The sequence below is a fragment of the Lampetra planeri genome, chromosome 37, assembly GCF_965212315.1.
Source record: "Lampetra planeri chromosome 37, kcLamPlan1.2.h2, whole genome shotgun sequence".
In the NCBI taxonomy this organism is placed as follows: Eukaryota; Metazoa; Chordata; class Hyperoartia; order Petromyzontiformes; family Petromyzontidae; genus Lampetra; species Lampetra planeri.
The window spans coordinates 3,664,376-3,692,051 of record NC_136143.1 but is presented as its reverse complement, the minus strand read 5'-3'; the positions used below and the strand labels follow the sequence as shown (position 1 = coordinate 3,692,051).

General features: G+C 46.7%; 2 protein-coding genes across 3 annotated transcripts in view; one reads left to right on the top strand and one right to left on the bottom strand.

Moving 5' to 3' along the window:
* Positions 1–630: 630 nt before the first annotated feature.
* On the bottom strand, positions 631–26,028 carry LOC144730930 (rabankyrin-5-like). Its single transcript, XM_078611805.1, has 25 exons — positions 25,944–26,028; positions 23,044–23,239; positions 22,192–22,310; positions 21,464–21,602; positions 19,452–19,575; positions 19,151–19,300; positions 18,527–18,692; positions 17,568–17,763; positions 15,387–15,455; positions 14,736–14,935; positions 13,435–13,532; positions 12,613–12,916; positions 12,241–12,339; positions 11,921–12,074; positions 11,040–11,208; positions 10,201–10,319; positions 9,348–9,504; positions 7,944–8,144; positions 7,073–7,249; positions 6,425–6,572; positions 5,800–5,890; positions 5,540–5,664; positions 4,777–4,923; positions 4,051–4,141; positions 631–3,787 (listed from the first exon to the last, which is right to left on the bottom strand). The coding sequence occupies exons 1-25, from the start codon at positions 25,960–25,962 to the stop codon at positions 3,655–3,657; spliced, it is 3,591 nt and encodes a 1,196-aa protein (XP_078467931.1). The 5' UTR covers positions 25,963–26,028; the 3' UTR covers positions 631–3,654.
* Positions 25,949–27,676, top strand: part of LOC144730934 (NFATC2-interacting protein-like) — a 15,819-nt gene continuing 14,091 nt past the window's right edge. Inside the window, exon 1 of one of the 2 annotated variants that reach the window (XM_078611812.1) lies at positions 25,949–26,048. In XM_078611812.1, coding sequence (XP_078467938.1) covers positions 26,031–26,048 — 18 coding nt within the window. In that variant the 5' untranslated portion in view covers positions 25,949–26,030. The other variant, XM_078611810.1, reaches the window with a different exon arrangement.

The following is a 27,676-nucleotide window of genomic DNA, read 5'->3' as shown; positions in this document are numbered from 1 at the left end:
TTGGTAATTAAATATAATATTTTTGTCCTAAAAAGTGTAAAATTTTGAAATAAAATTTCACGAACATTAATTGTCACGCACAACGAGTCTGTGTGGAAAATGTCAGCTCGATTGGATCACGGGAAGTGGGTTAAAAAACGACCGAAAGATTTGCACGTCCTAAGCAAGCAAGCGAACTTAATATAAAGGATTTAAAAATAGGCACTATTTAAAATAATACCAGGGTCCACAACATCTCCATTATGCCACTTGGTGACCAGCCTAGAGCGAGACAAAGGTTGTGCAGTTGTAATACAGTACAGTATTTACATTACACAATTTATATTGTCCCTAGTTTATTTAAATTTCTATTATTTATTAATCAGGAGGTAGTTACATTGAGTTAGGAATATAGATTAATCAATACAAGAATGAATAGTAGCTGCACTTTTCAAAGCAATACCATTATTTATCTTGTGAGTGGGGGTTTACCCATATTTACTTCGATCTCGCACCTCTACGTACGGTTCGAAAGAAGTTCACCATACAGTAATGTGCATGCATACGATCTCCATAAGCAAACATTCACAGGGACGGAGGGCCGACAAAGCCCTTGCCCAGGTGGGGTGTATATGCCAATGAACGCACAACTTGAGAGTCATAAAATCGATTTATGCAGTGTCTCTCTGTTAACGGTTACATATAAATCAGCTACATTGGACAACAAAAAAAGATTACAAATCGCAACAAAAACATATCATGGTTTATACAAGTGCAAACTCATTATTCTTGGAATAAACAAACAATAGAAATACTACTCGTCAATACAGCAACCACGGAATTGTGGGTTAGAGCAGCCACGCAGTTTAAAGAATCCGAGTGTTAGTTGCGTAAGTCTTCTCTGCCTGGCACTTCAAATACAGCAACTACCGGCCGTCAACCCAAGAAGTTGCTTCCAACAATACCTGTAATCACTGACTGGCTCCAGCCATCGCTTGCTCTTTTACAAAGCTGCCGGGTTGTCAAGTTATCAGATTGAAATATAAACAGAACTCCTTTCTGTCTCCACATGCCGGATATATAAAAGCTGAGTACATCAGGTCAAAACCGGTCCGGTTTTCTTGCTTAAACAAATCATACTTGATAATATTGTCTGCAAAGCCAAGAGGCTGATGGACTAAAACTAGTTTATATATATGAAGACAGAACTGAATTCTGTTTGTGCTTTTACCCAGAGTGCAACATGGTTTGTGTACGAACATTGTTTGCCAGTTACATTGGAATAGAACCATTTTCAGAAGCATTAGTGCGAACATGAGATCGTATCTTGTTGACACATACAGCCTTTTGTTAATCCACAGCTGAAGGCCCTCCCCATGCCATGCAAATTGTTGGGAGGTTATTTTACCATACTTTACCACGCTGGTCAAAGGGGTTTGGCGAGAGGCGGGGGGGAGGCAAAGACGTTGGAGCATACGAGGACAGTCTCATCGACCATTTTGTTGTCTGCCCAACAGCGTAGCCCAGCAGCCCATAACACTTGCTATGTATGGTGGTCAGATGGGCGAGATTGCGCAATCACAGAATAAAAAAATGAAGTTTCTTTGGGTTGACGGAGGGAGTTCATGTTTCTTCAGAACAGTTCATTGGCGAGAGGAGGTGGTTGGGAGGGGAGTGGGGTAGGGTGGTCCCTCGAGCCAAGGCTTATCTCAACCATTTCAGCCATCTGCAAAATGTGCTACCGTCATCAATAACACAAAAACAAAGTTTATTTATAACATTTTCCCACTTCACCCTGAAGATGACAATCACAACATATGCTTCAGAATTTTTTAGATGAAGTAGCATTTCTAGAGTGGGGGGGGGGCAGATACATCACAGTGCAGCCCACCCTCGGCTATCGGTGCTGTGCCTCCCCAGCAGACTGATGATCCACCCTCGGGCGATGGTAGCCAGAGTAAGGGTAGTGTCATCGGGCGAGTCCTGGGGTCTGAGAATGGCCAAAGCAGTTATAGCAAGACACTGCATCATAAGGGGCCACCCAAAGTTACTCACGAATAGATTTGCATTTTTTTTTATTCACAGTATTTTGTTTTAATTGTGCTGAGATTTATAGTTTAAGATATAAAAAAAAAACAGATGGGTTACCAATTATTGTATTGAAAATTCAATCTACGAGGTAGAGCACACAAAAGCCACGGGGTTTTATTGTGCCGTTTGTATGGGGGTTATCATGATGTGTGTTCAGTCCCTCCATTGAAAGTATTATCAAAGTGTCACTTTGCAAAACACTGGCTAGTGTGCCGTACACGACAAAAGCGAAGCACAAGATTGGCAACATTTTGATGAGCTAAAGGATGTACGAAAAAACGGAAATGATTCAATATCAATTTGATTCGTGGTTGAAACGGAGCCGATCCGAAATTTGACAACGGGACAGCAGAATCACCTTCCATCACTTCTGGTTTGTGTCTCATTGAGCCGTGGTGTCGGTCAGCCTGGACCTGCTTTTTAAATTTCGAACATGGTACAGCACTAACAGTAAATTTCAGAAGACACACACACACACGACAGTCTGACACCGATTACATGAAAAGATCACAGCAGTGTGCAGAGCAGATTCAAACAAATAGCTAGTCACCATTCCAGCCATTTCTGCCCAAAACTGCTTGCACATGTATGGATGTTGAACTGCTTTCCCACTGTACATAGCCAACCGTGCTAATCGGAGGTGCAAAGCCACCATGGGCTTTCTGTGAAGAGGGTCATCCTTGCATGAAAACGCAACTCTTTGTCATGATGAGGCTATCGGTGGCTCACAGGGGCACACCCACCCAGATGCAACACTGACTAAAAGTGGAAGCAGAGTACAGTACTGTTACGCTATTAGTGTTAATACGGTCGCCATCAGAACGTGATTCAAGGTTGCAAAACGTCACTACAAATTGGTTCAGCTTTACAGAGATCTCAAGCAAATCTGCTTACTGCAGCTTAGTTGCATTCTCATACATGATAGTGCTTACCGCTGTTACCATTGTTTACCAAAGCAACATTAGCACTTAAGTGACTGATCAGGTTACTTGAGGCTACAATTGGTATAAGGGTTAGTTAGGTCATCTCAAGCCTGCAACAACAGCTCATTCTAAGTTAAGACAGTTCAAAGGAAGTGATTTGTGCGTAGGAAGTACATGTGGGTTGTAACACAGCAGATTCCCACACCTAAACTGTGCCTCCATCACACTACGTATTTGATACCCATCATGCCACTGCACCTACAGGGCACTCAACTGGAATGCAAAAACATAATTACAAACACTGGTCTCTCTCTTTACAGAGACAATGAGGCTGAAGAGGGTGTTAGAGAGGAGGCCTGAGCGTGGGACGATTGCACAGGCTGTCAATATCCTGGCTGAAAAAAGTCTGCACTATACATCACTGTGTGCCCAGGCACATGCCGCAGCATACTAGCGACTAGCAGCTTTAAGCAGCGGGCAGTGTGGCGGGATGCTGGTGGCACACAGACATCCACTGGTATGGCTCTTACAATAGTAAGCAAGGTTAGGGGACGGCTGGAATGGAAGAAGTGTTGTTGGCAAGGGAGAGGGGTTGGGCAGGAGGCTTGGCGGAGTGGGGGTAATGTTGTGGGGGACAGTGGTTATTGGAAGAGGGGCTTTGCTAGGAGACGCCACCAAGCGTCAGCACATCAAAGCAGATGTCGCAAACGCGCACAGGCTTGTTGAGGTCGAATTTAATGATGGGAATTTCTTTGGCCGAGCAGCGGTTGCACAGAAGTCGGCCGCAATGCCGGCTGTGGTGGGAACACACGTAAAAAGACAAGGTCACAGGTTAGTGCATTCACAAAATCTCCTGCCTCTCTCTCTCTGCTCCCACTCCATACTTCCTACCCTTAGCATCCACACTCTCAACCACGAGATAAAATATGACGGAATTGATAGTGCATCCAGTGTCAGTCACCATTTAATGACTAAATTAAATCCACAGACTTTGGACTTGACAAAAACTCCACGGATTGTCTTTCGACTAAATTAACACTGGTTACGAAAGACTCACCAGTGGTGCTTGCGCGTGGTCACTCCAAACTTGGCCGCACACTCGTAGCAGTTAGAACCATCGCACCATGGAGGCTCCTTGGACAGCATGTCTGCCCAGGGATGACACCGGAGTGGAACAGCCCACAAGTTCAGAAATAATTACTTACACAACCCCTGTGGAGGTTATTCACTTGTACCTTCCCTTCTAGCCCCCCCCACCTCCCAGTCCCTGACAACCACATTTAAATAAGCTCCTCCCCCCTCCCCTTAGATCTTGTCTCTTGGATTTCCCTTCACTTGATACAGTAAATTTAGCTGTGACGGTCCCACCTGAAGTCGGAGACTTGTGTTTCCTCCGAAACGTCGTGATTTAATTGAGTTATTTTCATTTATTATAATTTTATTATTATTAATTTTTTTCCTACGTGACTTTACCAAAAAAAAACCTAAGAGTACAACAACAACCGCCATTCGCCACTAAGTGGCCGTGACATCACCATGGCACTTGCGCCAGGCTATGTGCACTTTAGGGCCACGTGGAGTTGAACGCCCACTGGCAGGAGGTTACGGGACAGACCCAGGTGCCATAGGTTGACCGACTAAGATGACCGGCAGATGCACCACCTGTGCCTCCTACTGTTCCAACAAAAAAATGACTTACACCTACAGCAAATCAGTCATTATGAATGCGGAGAAAGGTGAATACGAGCAAGTCTGCTGCACAATGAGTTAGGTTTCTTCATACCGAGTAGACGGAAGAGAAGCTGCTTGGTGGCGACCTGGTAGTTGAAGATGTTTACTCCCTGCGAGTTCGTAAGGCCGAGACGCGCGCCCGCCCGCACCACGGCGCGGCAAAGGTTCCCGTTGCCCTTCATGTACGCCAACAGCAGAACTGCGCGCCATGACCATGCAATCATTAAACCGCTCAGCTGTTCTCATGCTGGGGTTTTGCATTGAGTGTGTGTGTGGAGTGTGTGTGTAAACTGTGGGAAATAGTGGCATAACGGTTCGCACACTGCACTCCGAATCTTAGCAACCAAATTTAGTATCTCAGTCAAAGCTTTAATCAGTGTCAAATATTTCAAATAGTTAGGAGACTCCTCGAAGTGGACGCAGCATTAAATAGCTAGTGCACTGTGTAAACATCAGCACTACCAAAAGAAAGGCAGTCAGGTGTGGTGATGACCAAACCACTCCCTTGTGCACTTTGCAGACCTTAGTATGTGCTTGCAAACAGAGCTTGCCCCAACTATCTATGTAGGCCACATGGGAGAGCTTTGTTCTTACTTGTAGATGACTGCAGGCTAAGGTTGTGGAAAGGTTCTTATCAATGTAATTAGTTCTCACCACATCCACTTTATGTACAACACTTGCAACTTTTGTGTCTGTGGCACGCAGGACAGCCACCCACAATGACCCCCACCACCCCCTTACCCACCACTAACGCACGACCGTAGTCTGCTAAGGAAGAGCTGAATGAGTAGCATTGAGGCATGAGGCGTGCTCACCCGTGTGGCCCTCAATGTCCGGCTTGTCCAGTGGGTACTCCGGCATGCACTCGAGAAAGAGCTCGAAAATGGCAGCCGCATTCTCCTTGCCGTACAGGCCCAGCACGTGCATGGGGCTCTGGCCTCTGCGCATAAACAGCCGCCACATGGCATGGAATCACGCAAAGTGGGAGCGTGGAGGCTCCAAAGCCAGCGTGGCCAGGTAAGTCCGATTTGGTGAGCGGGCTAGTGGTGGGGAGGAGGGCGTCCGTGTCTCTCACCGCAAGTTGAAGGCTTCAGCGTCGATGCTGGACTCGGTGAGAAGGACGCGGACCACGTTGAGGCGGCCGTGCATGACAGCGAGGTGCAGCGCTGGAAAACCGACGGCGAGGAGGAGAGTATGAATGCGCTAGTACAGCATGCACAGGACTCCTAAAAACCCTACCCCCTCTTCAGCGGTACCACGCAAAGTGCCTGCGCTTTTCGGTTTTCATAGAAACTGAAAGGTTGCTTGCTGAACGCACAAGTGAAATTTCTCATCAGTTTCAATCTAAACCAATGTAAAACCAAATTAATATTAATGACATTGGCCGCATGTTCATATTACTTGTGAATATGCTCACCTGTGGGCTTGTAGTGGAAGTAAGGTATTATGCAGAATTCAAGCTTTGCGAACAAGCGAGCATTCATGTGAGCATTTTCACCGACAAGTAAATCACCCTGAATGCGACTGATCTCATCGGATCTCTGAGGCTAAGCATCATTGAGCCTGGTTAACACCTGGATGGGAAACGGCCTGGGAAAACCAAGTTTTGTAGGCTTGCGGCTGTCAAGTAGCCAGGTGATGGCAGTACAGCAATGGGGCAGCAACGCAAAGACAATGAACACGTGTCACCGTGCCCTCACCGTTGTTGCCGTTGTCGTCGCAGGCGCTAAAGTCGGTGCTGTTCTCAATCAGCACAGAGCAGATGGACGGCAGGTCCAGCTGTGCCGCCAAGTGAAGCGCCGTCTGCCGGTTCTTGGTCAGCTCGCGTACGTTCGCTCCCGCCAGCAGCTGCACCGACGGACGGCAACGCAACGACACGGACCGGCGCGCACGATGCCACAACCTTAAACATGCCAAACCAACACACCAGTTGTGCCCCCCCACAATGTTCCTATCTTTAGTTTGGAAAAAAATACATAACGATCGCAAATCCAAGTATGTAATAATAAACACTGCGTTTATTCTATGTGTTTTGATTTTAAATTGAAATTAGATGGTACTGTATATATTTTAAATCTTGAATTGAATTGTGAACCAGAATCTTGACAATCCATTGAATTGCAGGAATTATTAAATGCCTAATTAATATAATTCCTCTGCTCCACAAACACAACAGTCCTGCCCCCTCGTGTTTGCTGCTCTTAATTTAACCTGCGCTTGACACGGCCCTTACGAGGTCCACGAGCGCCAAGTGGGGGTGTGCGTACTAATGCACCGGGGGGCACATGGCCACCCACACGGTAGTAAGTGGGGGTGGGGGGGATTGTGTCACGACGCAGTGGGCGTACCAAGTTGCGCACGATGATCTCGGAGCCGCCCTGCGTTGCGAGGTGCAGCGGCGTGAGGCCCGTGGAATCCTGCACGCGCGAGTTCACGTTGGCGCTCACGCTGATGAGGAACAGGACGCTCTCGATGTCCGAGTTTTGCACCGCCACGTGCAGGAAGTTGCGTCCCTTGTTGTCGACCTGAAACGAGGCACGTGTCAAGTTTCATCAAAATTTGACCGTTCTATTTAGAAATTTACTTTCTTTCAAACGTCTTGTGGAGGAAGTAGGAAAAGCTACACTTTATCCCACCACATTGCTGTCTTAGGTCTGTTCCCCGTGTCGCTAGTACATCGGCCAGCCCAACGCTGTGAACTAACCATGCAGTACCAGTTTGTATTAATGGGTGAACAGAAGTGGGAGATGTAATAAATGTATGCATTGTTTCAACTGCCAAAGGGGCATATAGAATTGAACCGGCGACCTTTGGAATGCAATTCTAGTCTGTTCAGGCAGCATCCAGTTGAATAATCAATTCAATTTCGATTTAAAGCTTTCGTGACTGCAGGGATTCATTTTCTTGGTTCTTTCGGTAAAGTCACGTAGAAGGGAAATAATAAAATAATAAAAATAAAACTTAATAAAATAAAAATTCTTACGACGTTTCGGCCACAACACAAGCAGCCGTCCTCAGGTGAAGAAACAGAGCTGTCAGAAAGACAGCGTCCCAATGAGGGGACGCTGTCTTATTTCCCTTCTACGTGACTTTACCGAAAAAGCCAAGAAAATCAATTCTATATTCTATAGAGAAATCAATTCCTTGTATAATCAAAGAGCCCATCTCTAATCTCAAGATTCTATTAACCGGCGGGGGATGCTGCGTTGGGGCACTCACCTGCTCAGCGGCGGTGGGCTCGCGCTTGAGGATGGCGTCTGCAGCACGATTGTTCTTGTACGTCATGGCGCAGGCAAATGGCGTCTGGCCTTGGCGGTCACGAGCACCCAGCCGCAGCTCAGGGTGGGACAGCAGCAATGCGATGATGACATCGTGCTGGTTGCTGATGGCGATGTGCAAGGGTGTGCGGCCCTCAGCATCCTGCAATACGTCACGGGCGGTAAAATCTTAACAATAATTTAAACTTGTGAAGATAATGAACGAAACGTACGGCCCTTTGCCAATCCACTGCTAGATGAAGGACTCCCCCCACCATGTCAACACACACGGTAAATTGTGCCGTCACGTGTATTGATTGATGGAGTGCAACGTCATCTGGTATGGAGCACCGCAAAGCAATCTCACACTTTCATTCATTGAGTTGAGACACATTTAGACTTAAAACGTTCGTGACTGCAGGAATTCATATTCTTGTTTCTTTCGGTAAAGTCACGTAGATAGAAAGCAAAAATCTAAATTAAAAGCAAAAAACCCACGACGTTTCGCTTGTTTTGCGATCGAAACATCGTGGGTTTTTTGCTTTTAATTTCGATTTTTGTTTTCTATCTACATGACTTTACCGAAAGAAACTAAAATTTGGGACACATTGTGTCATTTTTTCAACTTCTGCCAATGTGCTGCAGGCACAATTTACACAGTAGCACTTTAATCCTTAACAGAGCCCCAGCAGAGAACATCTGCCAGCCCACATCACCGAATGACTTGGCACAGTATATTAATGAATCTCTTTACTTATCATGTGCATAGAATAATCAATATAAAATGTATACTTAAAAGGCGGTTTTAAGTTACATTATTCTTCACCGAGGAGTCAACAAAAAGACTCACTTGAAGGAAGTGAAGAAAGCATGCATTTGTCCCTCTTTCTCCGATTAAAATGTTGGCAGAGGGACACACGGCCCTGGTAGGACACTCATTGTCTTGGCGGAGCAAATGGAAAAACTCCTAGATGGAGCATGTCACAAGCCTTAAATAATCCTCCACCAACATGAGAATTGCACCCAATAACCTAGAGACCTAAAGGCTTAGCAGCTCAACTCAACAGCGCCAGTATCACGCACACCCGCAAACTACGTACTAGGCATGCCACGCAGATTAAAATAAATACTTACTCTCACGATAGGTGTATCGAATTTAGACGTGAAAAATAATCAATTATTGAATCAATCACAACTACGAATGATGACAATTCATTATCTTGCTGTCCGCACATCTCATGGCAGATCAGCCCACTGCCTTCACGAGTGGAAGTTCAAACTAAGTCTGGCGTGATTGCAGACTGGAGTAATCGACCACGGGAAAAAAATAGCTCTTGGTTAATCCCCACAAGCCCACGACACACACCTGCATGTTGACATTGGCTCTGTACTCCAGTAGACACTGCACCACCTCCTCCAGGCCCCACGTGGCCGCCAGGTGCAGCGGAGTCTGCCCGTCGCGTGCCTCCTCCTGACCTTCACCCTTGAGGCCCGGCCGCCTTGGGCCGTCTCGATCACAATCACTTTATGCGTGGGCAGAGACGGGCAGAGACGGGCAGTATCTCAATTACACGTAATCTACGTATGCAATTGGCGTTTAAAGAACACAACGAAGGTCATTTGTGGCTAATTTACGTGAGCCATGGTAAATTGATTATATGCTTCAACTAAACATTACTTGAGTATATTTTGCCCATCTCTGCTTGGTATGGGCACAAACGCCAAGCACCAAATTCAACATCGCAGAGCAATCTTGTTTTACCATACTTCACCATGCTGGATTGTGCAGGATGGTGAAGACATGGAGGGACAGAAGTACAGTACAATAGAACAATTAACATTGCTGCACTGCTCTCTAGCAGCAATTGCAGCTCATTGTATCCATCCAGGTGAGCACCGTAGTGAGCCAAGTCTCTTCAGCGAGGGAGAGCTGGGAGAAACGACGGGACATTTTGACCTCAATGCCAGGCACTTAAACGAAACTAAAACTACTTTTATTTCACCAGGTAAGGCCCACTGAGCTGCTCTTTTTCAGAAGCGACTTGGCCAAAGGCGATTGCTCCACGAAGTGGCTTATCACGTGGAAATTTATAGCAGCCAAATACGTACATGAATAAAGCACAAATGCTGCTATATTTTATTGAGATATAATTATCCTGCCTGATGTTGTGCAATGACGCGACATGGGCAAGGGAAGGCATGGGTACGCGAGCCCGCACCTGCGGATCAGGAAGCAGGCGATCTTCTCGTTGTTTTCGTCAATGGCGCGGTGCAGCAGGGTCTGCTGGCAGCCTCCTGGCCCGGGGCCCCAGCAGGTGGCGTCACAGCCGTGTCGCACCTGGGCACACAGCGGAACACGGGCACAGGTCACATGCAGGACTGCCTGCGTGCTCACCATGGGGCCGGAGACCACTGATTATCCTTCACTGGTGAAATAGCCATCTTATCAGCAGCAGCAATAATTCGTGTTTCCTTTATTAAAATGACCAGCATTGAAGTCACCCGTAATCTGCTCTATCTCATCATATATTTAAATGAAGACCACTATTCTTGAACAGGTCGACGTAGAGCTGAGGGCTACATGGTGGCAGTAGAGGGCAGTGCAGCAACATACACTGGTGTACTACTGCAGTGGTTCTCAACCTTATTCATATGGGGGCCACCCAATCAAGACCACTGGTCCCTGTGAACCCCCCCCCCCCAAGCCCCAAAACACAACTAAGGTTACCAAGGCTGCAACGCAGAGAAATCATATGTCAACGTAAGGAATTTGTTTATTTTGTGTATTTGCGTGTTTTGTTTTCAAAATGTCTTTCTCATAATTCTCCTTCGAAAGTTCTGCTATCCATGCCGCAGCCTGCGCCCTCCCTGAAAGGTTTTATATACGAGGCTTACGTGAGGCTTTCTTCCACGGGTTGAGAACCATTGTACTTTACGTTTCCATGTCTATGATCTCCGCCTTCACCAACCCGCACTGAGCAACGTGGTAAAGTATGGTCAAATAACCCCCACGACTGCCACAGCGGGGGAGGAACCATCACACAGCGGCGGCAGATACCAGGGTGGAAGCGATGTCGTCGTTGCCCCCCTGCAGCGCCACCCAGAGCGGGGGGTCCCCGGCGGGGTCGCGCACGGTCATGTCGGCGCCGCGCGTGCACAGAGCGTCCACCACCAGGGGCAGCTGCTGGCGTATTGCGAGCTGCAGCGGCGTCTGCCCCTCCGCCGTGCTGTAGCATCGCAGGCGCCGCGACGGGGGAGGGACGCATGCACACAAAGGCAAGACAGCGGAGTTGAATTCAGGATCGTTCCAAACCAAGCTCTCAGCAGGGCCGGATAATTGCTCTGACACGATACTGGCTCAATAAGCCACCAATGAATTACGAACAATATTACAGTGATCCCTCGTTTATCGTGATTAATGGGGACCGGAACCCCTCGCGATAGGTGAAAATCCACGATGTAGGATTGGCCCCTAGGAATTTCCGTATATGTGTGTGTGCGTACCAGAATGTTTAAAATATGTATATTTATACTTTATATATATTTTACTTAAATCTATTTAATTATAAAACCTTAACATTATACATTCACTCTCTCTCTCATACGATACGTATTATGGTGTTCTACACTCACCAATGACAGTAGTATCTTGAGACTTGACTCCAGTAATGACGACGACGACGATGACAATGACGATGACAATGACGATGACAATGACGACGATGACAGACCTGTGCAGTTCGATGAATGTGATGATGAATGATGATGATGATGGTGTTACTGCACAGGTATAATGAGGCCTTTAAATCAGTTCGAAAAATCCGCGATGCACTGAGGCCGCGAAACTTGAACCGCGAAGTGGCGAGGGATTACTGTATTCTTAATGTATCGTTTGCCGCAAACACCGCTGTCGGCATGGTGCCACCCGGGCCCCCTCACCGAATGTTGATGTCGGCGTTGTGTTCCAGCAGAAAGAGAGCGCCGTCGCTGTTGCGCTTGAGGATGGCGGCGTGGAGCAGGGTCTGCCCGTCCGACAAGCGCTCGTTGATCGCCGCTCCTGAGCCAAGCAGCTGGGCCGCGATCTTGTGCATTCCTAAACCATGACACAAGGATAAGCACCGGAAAAACTGGGCGCATGGAGCACAAGACTCGGACAAGACAGTCCCAGCCGCAAGCCTCAGACCAACCCTAATTTCCCAAAAGCAGAAATGGGGAACAGGTGTATGACCACGGCGGGGCCTGTGTTTCACGAGACTCACCGGTCCACAGGGCTAATCCCAGCACAGTCTGCTCCTTCGAGTCCTTGAGGCTAAAGTCCGGGATGATCTGCAAGTTGTTTACACCATTCAGCGCATTTGCTGAACAGTGAGAGAACAGCAACAAATGTTAAGACGAAAACATTCATGATCACCCATCAGTAAAAAGTCTGCAAAATGTATCTGCATAATTATGACAGGTGTGTGATACGGACATCATCAATGGCTTGCATCTATCATTCATGAAATAGAAAAATCGTGCAGGTGCTGCCACCCTAATGTTTTTGTATAAATTGACACTAAATGGCTGCACAACCACAGAGCCACTGCTCTAACACGTCAAACAATCTCTGCCTGCACGGCACCGCGGCGCACCTTTTTGCTCCAGGAAGACTGCTACCACCTCTGGATGGTTGTGGTAAATAGCGAGGTGAAGCGGCGTCTGCGCGTGCATCTCGTCACCCGACCCCGGACCCTTAACCGCGGCAGCATCGGTCAAAGTCTCCCCTGCCGCCTGCCCGGACTCCCTGTCCACCACCGGCACCAGGCTTGGTGTCTGACTCTGACTCGGTGCAGATGCGGGCCCGGTTTGAGCGTTGGGGTTGGCGCCACGGTGCAGCAGTTCGGCCGTGAGCTGCGCCAGGCCGAAGTGGCATGCAGTGTGGAGCGGCGTTTCCCCCTGTGAGACGATGCAAAACACATTTTGCATTTGTAATTTTCGATGATGTACAGGTGGAGGATTTGTTTACAAGCAGGTAATATTTCTTACCCACTGTGATTCAATTAACTGTCACGATTAGAGGTCACGATTCCAATCAAGTATTTGTTTCTTACGTTCTGTCTCGTTTGTAATGTTGTTCCTGTCCATCTCATTTGTTCTTTCTCATGAATACCACTAACAAAAAGGTGAAATTTGAAAATTTACAGATAATCTGACATTTATCATGAGCGTAGTAATCTACTAATCGACCAATTAAAAAAGGTCTGTAGATTTACCCCTGATTGGTGTGAAAAACCATTGCACTGGAATCGTGCTGCCATAGCACTAACCACGTCGCTAACGCAAACTCTATCCCACACTGTTCACACGCATGGAAATGGTATGCTCATTAACCAGACAACAACCCCAGTCCATAAAAACCTATTCCTATTCGCTGTGGCAGTTACACTGCATGAGAGCACGGCGCATGTCCTCACCCTGGAGTTGGTGTGGTTGATGGAGGCTCCATGAGCCACCAGAAAAAGCGTGGCGGACTCGCTGCCTGCTGCTGCTGCCCGCTGCAGCAGGCTATTACCTGCACCACAGGCAGGAAGTGCAGGCACACGAATCTGTGCTTTAGATCTTACGCAAAGATGCATTTTTGTAAGCCCTTTGAAGCATCCACAGTCATCACCGATTGGTGTATTCTCCAGACACTACTGCGTCGTCTTTGGGTCTTTCGGTAAAGTCACGTAGATAGAAAAATAATAAACAATCACGACGTTTCGATCGCAACGCAAGCAATCGTCTTCAGGTGAAAAAATACAGCAGGTGAACTGCTGAGGCAGGAGAAATATAGCTAGAGAACTACTACAGCAAGAGGTTATATAGGTTTGAGATGAGTACAACCCAAGGATAAGTGGGCGGGGCTAGAGATGGAATTTAAAAGGAATATACCTCGGCCATTGTATTGCTAGAGATTAGCATGTCAATCTGTTAATGTAACCCCACGACTATGTTTATATATCTCGATGGCTTCATGAACAAATCTTTGTTGATAGCCAGTGGGTTTGCATAGTACCTTCGTCTTGGAGAAATCAATGTCATGTGTGCCCACAGCGTTAAAACAATGATCAGTTACGGCAGAGGTATTACTCCTCCCGTTTTTCAGATCCGCCTTGTGTTCACGAACACGGTCTGAGGCATGTCGCGTGGTTTCTCCAATGTAACTACTGCCGCAGGCACAACTTAGTTTGTAGACACCGGGGTATTGCATGTCAGGGATCACATCCTTCACAGATGGGATCAGATCACGAATTTTACGTGCGTAGGTTTTTGCGGTTGTGCTGCGTAGATCTCCTTAGCGTTTCTGAATTGTGAAGCGTGTCAATCGGCAACCCATACAATTTCGATTTATAGCTTTCGTGACTGCAGGGATTCATCTTCTTGGTTCTTTCGGTAAAGTCACGTAGAAGTAATAAAATAATAAATATAAAACATAATAAGGGAAGTAATAAAATAATAAAAATTAAACATAATAAAATAATTCTCATAATTTTATTATGTTTTATTTTTATTATTTTATTACTTTCTTTCTACGTGACTTTACCGAAAGAACCAAGAAGATGAACCCATACAACGTTTTTCTCCATGTTCAGGAACTTGCTATCATGCCGAACAACATGCGGCACAACCAAAAAACACATCGGAGAGATGTGCTTTGGATAACCACCATTACCAACCTAAGTTAAACTCCCAGTAATAAAACAAGTCTTTCTCTTTGATCCCTGTCGCGCACCGGTTTTGATGTCAGAAGCATCGGCGTTGCTGCCCCTGGCAATGAGCCGGGCAGCCAAGCACTGGGAAGAGAAGGCATCGCCGTTGAGGGCGTGCTGCCCGGCCTGCCCCTCCGGCCAGCCTGGCTCCTCGGCCACGGGGCACCGCAGCGCCAGCCACAGTGCCGTGTCACCGTCACGGTTACGCAGCTCCAGGTCGATCCTGGGCACAAATGACGGGTGGACAACTGGAGGCATCAATAACGACGGCAAGAGCTGCGACAAGCGCAAGAAGGCGAAGTCAAGGCTTCCAATGGAAGGACGCATTGAGCTGCAATGTTTATAACTGTGATTTCAAAATCATTTGTTTCTCATTAAATCAACTTCAAACTTGTGTTGAACAGCCACGGATACACAGCTTGAATGTGTATGGACAACAGCTGTTTTATTGGGTTGCATCTCCTTTAAGTTCATTGGTACAGTTATGGGGAAGTATTGGTAATTAGGCTTAAACCATACACTTATTATACCAATAACCGATTTAATCAAAGGCAGCTACCTGGATTGGAACCCAGGTTTTCAACGGTCAGCTTAGCACTCTGGCGTCTTGAGATACCCGGCCACCTCGGTCTAAACCACTTAAAAAAAAATGGAAATTCAAACATACGGCTTACTGCTTGCACTGCAGCAGGAGGCTGAAGACAGCTTCATTCCCGGCCACGATCGCTCTGTGTAGAGGCGTCCTGTTACCCGAGGAGAGGGGAGACAAATCAAATAAGCTCTTTAATCCACACCTGCACAATTACAAACTCTTGTGGCAGTCCAACATCGTAACTCGATATCGGTGTTTGGACAAGCTCAGGGGCACCATACTCTCCTCCGACTGAAACTCCCAGTCCAGATTATGTTCTGGAGTTCACACACGCGACTGGAGCCGACAGCACTATGCTTCTTCCACATTTACAATTATGACTTTGTTATGTTATTCCTGAATATAAAAAAAATAACTCAGTGAATTTATAATATGAATGAGTGGAACAGCGGTTCACGGTAGTTATTTGATTCAGGAACTAATTGTTTTTTGAAGAGTGGTGAAGTAAGTACTTCTAGAGGCTGAAGGGGTGACATTAACCAATAATACATTGGTTTAAGATTCAGTATGGATTGATGTGTAACTACACCCCTAATAGTAACAATGAGATGGCTGCTCTGACTGGTGATGAGGTAATGTTTCGTGATACAGTGCATGCAGCCTTTCATGGTGTGTGTTTTTGTTAGGCTCTTCCCATCTCTCATCCTGGACAAAATCAATGACACATCGGCAAAATCGATACGAATGGTAGACTGGTCGAGTACCATCAACAGCCCCCATAGGGGCCCAGGCACAGCATTGAAGATTACACTCCTTCCACATCACCCGTGAGGCGCCACATCCGTTAGGGCAGGGAACCTATGGTGTGCGACTTCATTTCATATGCCCCGGGGCCACATGAGGCATACCACTTGAAAAAAACCCGCAAACGATATTCATCCATCTTAGCTGCACTGACTGGGTACTGGAGCGGAATGTTTTGGTCTGCCAGCAGTACAGTGCTAATTGCAGCGTGCTCAGTCACATGTCTTATACACAGTTCTGTGCAAAAAGCATATGCATACAACCGTCGCGTGATCGAAGTTTACCATCAACAAGATATGTGGCCCACCAAAAGTATCTGAACGTCCTATTCGGCGGCCCTCAGTAAGAAAATATTTCCCCCACCCTTGCATTACAGCTTCGCCACAAGCAATAGCTTGAATATCTCAGCGCTGCCACTTACCATTAATGCACAATAATGGCCACTGCGTTCATTCATATTTCAAGGCACCGTACGGGTGATTAAAACGATGCCGCCCTTAACAGGATGCGCCAAAGTTGCAACGCAACAGTGTCCGAATCACAAATGGGAGGTCACAAGTGCAATCTTGGTCGTAGATCAACTTCAACCTACATCCCTCAGGGACCATTAAGCCTAGGATGCAAACCTGAAATGCTATACAGGTTTGGTCTGAAAAACCCATACAAGCAATCACATGCGCCTGCTCACAACAGATCACTCATAGATTCCTTTAAGTAATTCGATTTGAAATGTGTTGCACAAGGTCAAGCAAGAGGCTAAGATATATAAACCCAAGGCATCATTGCAGGGTCTCTTGCAAACGGGATTGCATCCTAGGGTTAAACTATGTATTGCTTTGTGAGAAATCAAGTAGTTGTGGTTGTAACACACTGGCCCGAAGCACAGGAATGTAGAATCTCCACCACTGGCTCAGGATTATCAATGTAGACAAGTCCTGCTCATCGCGTGTGTGAGCTCAGAGACACTTCGAACTCTTGGACAAGGCAATGTCCTCATCCAATCAAGGGCTGCTGATTAGACATGTAACAACGCATCGATTTCAAGCATATAATTGTGAGTGTAAAATAAAGTTTTACATTTACACAAAATATTTATGTTTATGCAAATGTAAAATTTAGGCCAATGGAACAAATGTAAAAATGAGACAAAAAGAGAGAAATGAGGCCAATGAGACGATTGCAAAGAGACAAAATAAAGAAAATTTTACATCGAATTGTGCCCCTGATTTGTGCCAATTCAATGAATCGCTCCGCAGGGTGAAGGACAAGAGGGCAGAAGGTGTTGCCGTTAAGGGAGTGCTGTCCAGTCTGCCCCTCTGACCAGCCTGGCTCCTTGGCCTCAGGCCGCCGCAGTGCCAGCCATATCTCCATCACGGTTAAGCAGGTCCAGGTCGATCCTGAGCACGAATAATGACGATGAAAGGCTGCAATTATGATGCAAACAGAGGTGAGTACGGACCGGCCAGAGGAATCCTGGGTGTTGGGGTTGGCGCCGGCCTCTAGGAGAGCGTTAGCGATGAGCACCATGCCGGGGCCGCTAGCGTCGTGAGCAGAGCGCGAGGACACCAGGTGCAGCGGCGTCTCCTGGCCCTGCACCGTCGCCGCGTTGGCAAACGCCCCGTGCCGGATCAGGAACGCCGCCGAGAACTCGTCGCCTGCCGTCGTGGCCGTTTGACGTCACAAAGGAAAACAAATAGCGCCGACAATAAGGCCTGTATGCAGGTCAGCAGTGACTGCACATAAAAAAATTAAACGCAACACTATATTTAGTTCCGCAGTTCATTTAGGCTAAATTCCAGCCCTAAAAAGATGAAAACATCGGGTTGATTTTCACGCAAGCAAACATTACTCTCATGTGGTCGGGAAGGTTGGAGAGTGATGGCCCCGACTGTGCGGAACTTGAAAGGATCTCAGTGGTAGCCCTGTGGTATCTGTTTCTGTGGGCCATACTGCAACACGAAGCGTTGCACGGCTCTGAGAGATCCCAAGTTTTACTGTTGTTACATTGTTTTTATAGCTTTATTTTGGCGATTCGAAAACATATGGTTAATCTAAATTGTCTAATGGTTTTTATTGTTGACTTGCACCACATTGTGATTTTTGCAGACAGCGTTTTAATACAGTTTTTTTGGAATATTTGCTGGTTTATTCCAGGATGCTTCTGTTACGCGTCGTCACTTTAAGATGTTCTGTGTTCATATTTTGTTTGTTGCGGTTGCACCCGACTTAAGAGCTGCATGGCTCACAGGGCTCTACCTAATAAATGAAACTTGAAAAGTAGATTCTTTGTCTCACGACGTACCGCCGCCGATAGCACAACCAGCATAACATTTTAAACACGTAACCCCAATGGGACAAGATTAAGCACGTTGCATGGCACATGGTGGTGGCATGCCCACCAGCGCACCCGATGCATACCGCGTGTGATGGCACGGTGCAGCAGTGTGCAGCCCTCGCTGTTGGGTCGCTCCACGTCGGCGCGATGTGTCACGAGCGTTGTGGCAATGCTCTCCAGCCGCCGCTCCAGCGCCAACTCCAGCGGTAGCTTGCCCGCCAGGTCAGCCTCATCCAGCTTGTCCGGGAGCTTCACGCAATACGCACGCACATGGGTGTGGAAGTGTGGGAATAAAACGCCTGTTTATAAGCGACCATAAAGAGGAAGTATGTAGGAGTGAACAGACACAAAGATTCCCCGTGTAACCTACTTAGGTTCTTAAGGCAAGTACGGTTAGCCAGCACCGATGAAGGCTTAAACGGTGCACGAGAACAAGGGGGTGGTGAGTTCAGCACCACACCTGTCTGCCTTTGTCTACACAGTGCTAATGTTTACACACCATACTGGTATTCAATTAAGGCATAGTCAATTAAAATATGCAGCGCTGAAACTGATGTCGCCAGATTTATAGCACATCGTTAACCACTTCGCTATGTTCCCCTGCTCTTGTAAACACGCACACACAACACTCAGACTCTACGTATCCAGAAAGTGCTGATCTCATCGTGATGACAATGATGACGGTAACAAACAAACATGGGCAGCACCTGTGAGTCGTACTCGATGAGGTAGAGAAACACGACGTCCTCACGCTCGGCCTTGATGGCCTGGTGCAGCGGGAAGTCGGTCTTCGACTTGAACATCTTGTAGAGGAGTGGGGCCGTTATGCTGCTGAAATCCTCTGCTCGCAGGTCATCCTGTGCCCACACACACACCATGTGTCAGCCACGGCTCAATGCCGATCAGTTATTTGACAACCAATTGGATCACCGTGTCATTTTATTGTTCCACAATTAAAATTTTACGCAACCCAAATAAAACTGGTAGTGGACTCTCCCAACACCATACCCAGTGGCTGGCAATGATCTCCGCGCAGTAGTTAAGCAGGGAAGTGGCGCCCAGCTCCTCGGCGGTCTGGTAGTAGCGGATGCAGTTCCTCACCGTCACCGAGGACATGATGGCTTTCTCAGACCTGCCAGGCAGAGAGAGCAGCCAGCTTGTAGGTTACTACCCCAAACCCCCCCCTCCCCGGCTCTTATATTCCAAAACTAGCTGATCCTTGTCGAAATAACACTTATTTCTTTATGGAGAAGTTATTTCTTTAAACAAAAGAAAATAACAGCAATGGGCTCTTCTTTATGTCCTGCTATAGCAAATCTGTACATGGAAAACTTTGAAGCAAGAGCACTTGCTTCAAGTACATTAAAACCATATTTTTGGTTAAGATATATAGATGACACTTTGGTTGTCTGGCCACATGGTAAAAATACACTTAATGCATTTCTAAATCATCTCAATTCACAAAACCCGGCCATCCAGTTCACCATGGAAATGGAGGTAAATAACACACTCCCTTTCCATCTTAATTTGAAGCTTTCGTGACTGCAGGAATCCATACTCTTTGGTTCTTTCGGTAAAGTCACGTAGATAGAAAATGAATAAATCACGATGTTTCGATCGCAACACAAGCGACCGTCTTCAGGTGAGAAAGAGAGAAAGCTACTGAAACAAGGTCTTATATAGGCCTGAGATGGGTGCAGCCTCAGGGTAAGAGGGCGGGGTTAGAGATGGTCTGCCTGAGGCTGTGGAAGTGGGACGAGATTTGGCATGGTACACAAGATTTGGCAGGGTACACAAGATTGAATAACTAGTATCTTGTACTAAAGATGAATCACCTAAGTTATAAACAGAAGGTGTGTATCGGATTCATTGCTTATCTGGCAGATGCTATATTGAACAGACGGGACGTAACATTAGCGCAAGATAAAAAAAACACCAAATAAATATACTCTCAAACACAACTGTCGGCAGTCGCAGAACATGCTCGTCAAAAAGGACACTCAATTGATTTTGATAACGTTGAAGTGTTGTGTAAAACTAATTATGACTGGCCAAGAATATTTCAAGAATCCATTGAAATTGAGAGAAATAAAAATTATTTTAACCGCTCTGACAGCTACAGGCTTAATGCGGCCTGTAAGCGTATCATTAAGTAATACATCTTACAATTACAATTCCTTATAGAGGAAACACATACTAATTCACCGATTACTAATCTATTAGATAATTACAATAACTCCCCTCCCCTCCTCCTCCGCCTCTAATCTCTGCACCTGATTTGGTTCCATGATGACGTCGTCCTGCTCTATTTAAGACCTGAAGCAGGTGGATTACTTCACTATTCTGGCAAATCGCCCGATGATGCTGGATGTAATTACCAGCGAAAAGTCGTACTACTCAAATTGTAAATGTTGTGGATTTACTCTCCAACACACCGATGGGCTGAAGTAGTAACTAATTGGCATTTGTTTATGTGACAAAGCCTTTACTAAAAGGCTGTGTCGGGTGGTGGAGGGTTACGACACATTTATACTTAAGCGATCTAACCCAAAAACTTTCATTATGAATATTGGTCGCGAAAGCCTACGTGTTAAACTGAACAATAGGCCAATAACCAAATCACGCATAATCTTGTGAGATCTCCGAAGCAGTATTGAGTCTGTATCATGCTTAGATAGGAGACCACGAAGCATAAGACATATGTTATCGACTGGTGCGTTGCTACATCATGGGCAGCAGAAGACTGCAGTAAAGTCAATTGTTGTGTTCCTCGCCTTCACTAACCAGCACTCAATAGGGTGAAGTACGTTTAAATTACCGACTTGCAGGATTGCATGAGAAGGCCCTCACCCATCAGTGAATTCAAACAATGGTTTTTCGTTTCCAGGTACAACTAGAGTGGAAAATGCTATGGACTACAGCAAAAGCCCGCAAGAGCCTCGAGAGCCATCACGTAATCTGTAAACACCGTCAGCACCCGCTTAGCGGGAACGCGCAGGGCGGTGCTCGTGCCGACTCACCGCTCCCGCAATGGCGTCAGCTTGTACTGACTGCCCAGCTTCATGAGCTCGGTGAGGAAGGCCTCTCCCTTGCCAGCTGTATCCACGTCCTCCGTGTACACCCACCGCAGCATTGCCACCGCAACCTCCTCGTCGATGCCTGCCACCGGAATGTCCACAGCAGCATCAGCAGCAGCAACATGCAGATAAAAAATCTGAAGCAGAATTCTGTTTTTGGGCTCCACATATAAATAGTTTTAGTCCAGCAGCATGTTGGCTTTCCAGACCAATATTATCAAGCAACATTTGTTTAAAAGAAAAACCTCTAGACCGGTTGTAACCATCTGGATCTCATCAACAGTTAGTTGTTATCTTGGGACAGCATCCCCATCAAAACCTTGTTGCTTAGAGCTTGTGACTTAATTTCCGAGCGGCCCGTGGCCATATGAGGCCAACCAATTCGAAACAGTCTGAAAATAATATGTATCCCTCACTGCAAGCACCTTAGCTGCACTAATCTGGTACGAGAGGGGAATAATTTAAACCTGACAACAATGCTGTTTCCCATTTCATCAGACCCAGTCACTTCTGCCACTGTAAGAGGTCTCTTACAAGGACAGGAGTGACTGGGGTGTGTGTTACTGTATGGCCCGCCAAAGAAATTTGAAAGTCCCCATCCTGGCTGACAGATTTGTTAATGCGGGATTCGGAAGCACAAGGGTGAAACGCGATTGGGGATCGTGTCGTACCCGACAGATCGAGCGTGTCGGAGGAGGCCATGCTGCTCATGCTCCACAGGTCGCTGCGCGCTGCGAAGACGAACTTGTGTCCTGGCATTGCCTGCTCTTTGAGCTTCACCTGCAGGTCACTGGAAACAGTGAGGGTGAGATGTACACACTGACACCAAGCACCCGAAGCTGCTACAAAGTAAATAGACAGGTAAGGCAGTTGTTTAAACACCAAAATAAGATATCATTGAATCCATCCACCAATGGCGCTTTCTGATAAAGTCAAAACCAGCCTTGCTTTAATCCTACCTGGATACAGTAAATTGTCCGTGAGTCAATGATTGCAACTTTATTGTCAAACAGGCTTGAGTAATTATACAACCACGTACACTAGACCTGGGTCTTACCCGTCAGGACACTGAAGTGTGTCCCGCAAGCATAGTTTAGCTTTTACATTCCTGTTGAGTATATTGTCTATACCAGAGGTCGGCAAACCAATTTGTAAAAAAAAAACTATATTTCAAGAGCCGCAATGCATGTGAATATGAGCCGGTGGGTCCTTAATAAACAACGTCATGAAGCAGTCCTTAAAGAGCCGCGTGCAGCTCCCGAGCCACAGGTTGCCGACCCCTGGTCTATAGTGTATTTCTGAACGTGGCATTTGGTCTGCAATAACTTCCTTCCCGAAGCATTATCCGAAACACACATTCGTTCTGGCAGCTCGAGATCTACTGCATGCGAGGCAGGGTATAAATAATTGTTGACGGTGGGCGCTCTGCAGGGGATGGAGAGGAGGACTTTTGACCACGGCTGATGATTAAGAGGAGTGCTGTGATTATTTTTTCGATGATGATGACGACGACGCACGCGCACCTGTAGAGCTCGCTGCGGTAGAGGTCTGCGACGAACGCGAGCAGCCGTGAGATGAAGTCGTCGGCGCGCTCGCCCTGGCCCGACGCGGCTGCCAGGTGAGCGCACCTGCGTTCCGTTTCCGTCAGCTTCTGCTGGAGTTTCACGTACTCCTGCCGCAGAAGCGCCAGGTGCTTCTGCAGCTTGGCCACATCTTCCCCTGCGACCAACAGCGGCAACAGAGGCAGCAGCAGCATTAGCACTGGGGCTTGGCAATGTAGCAGATCTGAGACCAAGACCAATGAATGCCCAGCTATTCAAACGGACCATTATAAAGTTGTGTCCAGTAGGCAAGAATGCACAAGGGAAGCCAGAAATAAGAGCCTGTGGCAGACAACAGAGACTCTGCGTCAAGACTAACACAGGAGCTTTTGTAAAAAGAAAAGCCAGGAAGTAATGCAGCAAGAAAAGTTTTCTGCGCCACTCCTGTTTCCTTATCCCAAACCACAAACGTGTGGTTTCCATCCTGCACCTGCGAGGAGAATCATAACTTCCTTATTCAAAGAATATACTGTTGAGGCCATTATTCATACTTATAAAAAATGTATGCGAGGGTAGAACATGGAAAAGTGCTTTATCGTTCAGAGTAGACAAGAATGCAGAGTTCTCATATGAGAGCAGATCAAGACGGAGCGTTCAGATTCAGGATCAGGGCAAACGGTCACACAGAAATTAAGGAATACGCAATTATTTGAGTTGAAACTAAATGGCAGGCGAGAGTCTAGTCCTACGACTGAGGAACAAGTGACAACACTCTGTAACAAAAACAAATTTGTCCTTGGGTAGTCTTTTTTCCTAATTGCTTATGCGTCAAAAGTACAGAAAATTGCTATTATTCCCCACAAACTTTGCTTTTGTGACCAGGAAAGTGATATTTTGAAATTGACCTATTTTCAATGAGAAAACGTGTGCATTTGTGTCATTCCTTCACGTAAAGTCCCGGTCACAAAAGCAAAGTTTGTAAGGAATAATAGCCATTTTCTACACTTTTTAGGCATAAGTAATAAATAATAACACTTACTACCCAGGGACAAAAATGGTGCAATCCACAGTTGTAATGAGCGAAAACTTCAGTCTATCGCTGCAGTTGAGGAAAAGGGCAGTCTAGAGCCGTGAATTTGAAGAGTCTGGGGCAGGTGATTTATCGGTTGGGTCTCAAGTTGTGATTGAGGAACCGGGCAGTCGGAACCTGTGAATGATTAGAGTCTAGAGCTGCTATTACACAGCTGTACATCTGTTAAACGACTGGACGTCTGTAAAAACAAGAGCTCACCGGATTCCTCCAGTACAAATACATATTCTGATAAAATATTCGCAATGAGAGTGGAGTTGTGACTGAGGAACAGGTGATAACCTCGAGTTGTATGTAACGGGTGGGTGTGTAGGAAAGTCTATTGCAACGAGGAACCGTACTTGTCAAATCCCTTATGAATGCCTACCTTAGTACAGACTAATTCAGACCTTATTGGTCTCAGCGTTCATCCTACCAAGTCCCATCACAAGGGAGAAACACACACAAATATTGAAACGCCTGTACGCCGGATGGACTTGAAAACTCAATTTCCCTGTACAAGAATACGGCTTAAACCGTATGGGTTGACAGGTATGGAGGCCGCGAGTTTAAAATCGCTCAATTATAAGGGGATCAACAACAATAAGCGCCATTCGCCACTAAGTGCCGGTGACGTCACCACGGCGCTCGTGCCAGGCTAGGTGCACGTTAAGGCCACGTGAAGTGTCGAACGCCCGCTGGCAGGAGGAGGTTACGGGACAGACCCAGGTGCCATGGGTCGACTGAGTGAAATGGCTGAGATGACTGCGTGAGATGAGTGAGATGACAGAGTGAGTTGAGTGAGATAACTGAGATGACTGAGTGAGATGAGTGAGATGACTGAGATGACTGAGATGAGTGAGATGACTGAGTGAGATGACTGAGTGAGATGACTGAGTGAGATGACCGAGATGAGTGAGATGACTGAGAGAGATGAGTGAGATGACTGAGTGAGATGAGTGAGATGACTGACTGAGATGACTGAGTGAGATGAGTGAGATGACTGAGATGACTGAGTGAGATGAATGAAATGACTGACTGAGATGACTGAGTGAGATGAGTGAGATGACTGAATGAGATGACTGAGTAAGCTGACTCAGAAGACTGTGTGAGCTGATTGACTGAGATGACTGAGTGAGATGACTGAGTAAGCTGACTCAGATGACTGTGTGAGCTGATTGACTGAGATGACTGAGTGAGATGACTGAGTGAGATGACTGAGTGAGCTGAGTGAGATGACTGAGTGAGCTGAGTGAGTGAGATGACTGAGTGAGCTGAGTGAGATGACCGAGTAAGCTGACTGAGTGAGATGACTGCGTGAGATGAATGAGATGACTGAGATGACTGACTGAGCTGACTGAGATGACCGATGCACTACCACCTGTGCCCCCCCGCCCCCGACTGTGCCAACTATAACGGGATCACCCCCCCCCCTCACTCCCGCATTGTAAACCCCAGCGCGGATAGGCGAGCACGCCCCTTGGGCCGCATCCCATTGGCTGCGCGACGCCTCAACCCCACCCGCGCGCGCGCTCGCAGCCAATCGGAAGGCGCGCGGAGCAGCAGCTGCGCGCGCCCGCGCTACGGAATCTAAACGGCGCGTCCCCGGAAGACGGCGGCGCCGACTTGTCGGCCTTTACAAAGTAATTCCCCCCCCCCCGCTGCCCCCGAAACGGCGCCCTGATTAACCCCGCTAAAGCAGCCTGCGGGTCCCGCCACGATGGACGAACTCGCGGAGTTGCACCAAAGGACAATCTCCCTCCCCGCTCTTCCCCGCCGCGTTCCCTCCGCTCGCAATCGGCGAACCGCTCACCGTCCGCCGCCGCCGCCATGTTGGGCTGCCTCGCCAAGTCTCGCGAGAGTCACGTGGAGGTCTCGCGAGACTTGGCCAGGGTAAAAGATGGCCGCGGCGGAACCGGTGAGTCGATGGGGGAGTTTGCCGCCAAAAGTCAAGAGCGGCGCGGTCGAACCGCGGATTTGTTCAGCTTGGCGCGGTTGTTTTTCGTTCATAATTCGGCTTGAGTACGCACACAAGTCATAGTTTGCTCATGGATTGTCAGCGCACACTCGCTGCGTCGTCTTTGAAAATAGAGATTACAACGAAGACGAAAAAACACGTCGAGAACGCGCACGACTAAACTAACGCGTTCGCATCCCTTGTAATTGAGATTGATTATAACACGAGCGATAGTTACATCAGGTTATCAACGTCTGTTGGCGTTGGTGTCGAAATATGAAGCGACGACGGCGAACAAAACATGCAACTTCAGTTCGTATACAAACATGCGCAATCACAAACATGTTTGCGTTAATTGGCATTGACGTTTTCGTCTAAGTGTCGTACTGAAATCATATTTTGCGTAATTGGATGGTCTAATACATTGTTTCTTACAAATGATTTTATTGTCTATTAGGCTGTGGGCATCCAGCCAGTAGTGAAAATTCCACGTGGGGGCAACTTTCTGCTCCAAATAACTAAATGTTATGAAGCCTCATACTGTACTGACACGACTAATTTCACAACAATGATGGTTAATGTCTTTTTTTTCCTCGGAAAGTATCACCAAGCCTCAATACGTTCGCGAGGCAATTAAATATATTTTATTTCTGGGACACAATTTTTTCCAGTGGTGTGTACTTAACCAATCAATCCGAAATCAGTGCTACTCCGTGATGTGATAATTTTTTATTGTTTTATATTTTTATTATTTCCCTTCTACGTGACTTTACTGAAAGAACCAAGAATAGGAATCCCCGCAGTCACGAAAGCTTTAAATAAAAAAATATAAAAAAATCCGTTATCGAAAAATTATAATTTTTATTGTGCATCGTGTACAGCTCGTCTATGGAACCCCGGGGGTTACTATGGAAACCCCGGGGTTACTATGGAACCCCCGTGGTTACCCTGGAAACCCCGGGGTACCGCCATAAGGATCATATATTCGAATCAATGCAGGCGTCTCGTGAACGTATTGAGACTTGGTGATACTTTCCAAGAGAAAAAAAGACAAACATGAACCATCATTGTTGTGAAATTAGTCGTGTCAGTAGAGTACGAAGCATTTTTATAATTTTATATTGTATATTATAGCTATTGTATATTTTAGATTTTATTTTATTAAATGTTTACATACTTTAGCTCCTTAATATTAGTTAGACTTTGTACCTTTAGTATAGTTAGACTTGTATACCACTTATTTAAGATTTAAGATTCCTATATGTTGAATGTATGCACCTTCCTGCCAAAGTAAATTCCTTGTCTGTGCGAACTTTCATGGCGAATAAAACCCTTTCTGATTCTGATATGGCCACTTTAAATTCTAAACGAGTATTTAGGCTTCATGCGGGCAGAAACCAGAACTCTTGGAGAAATAGCTCCACAAAGTCTCTACTTGCCAATGTCCTGCTCACCTTGAAGCACCCCCCCAAAGTGGGTGAATAATTCCCACAAATCTATCGGAGTATCGCTTCGCAGGAATGAGAGCCCATGCGTGTTGCATGGCGGAGAGACCGAGTTTGTGGACTGATCCCTACCCCTCCGTGTGT

Coding starts and splice junctions, on each gene's coding strand:
- LOC144730930 (XM_078611805.1), bottom strand. Junction 9,505..10,200: donor GCCTGCTTCCTGATCCGCAG/GTGCGGGCTCGC, acceptor CCACGCATAAAG/TGATTGTGATCGAGACGGCC. Junction 5,891..6,424: donor CGACGACAACGGCAACAACG/GTGAGGGCACGG, acceptor TCGGTTTTCCAG/CGCTGCACCTCGCTGTCATG.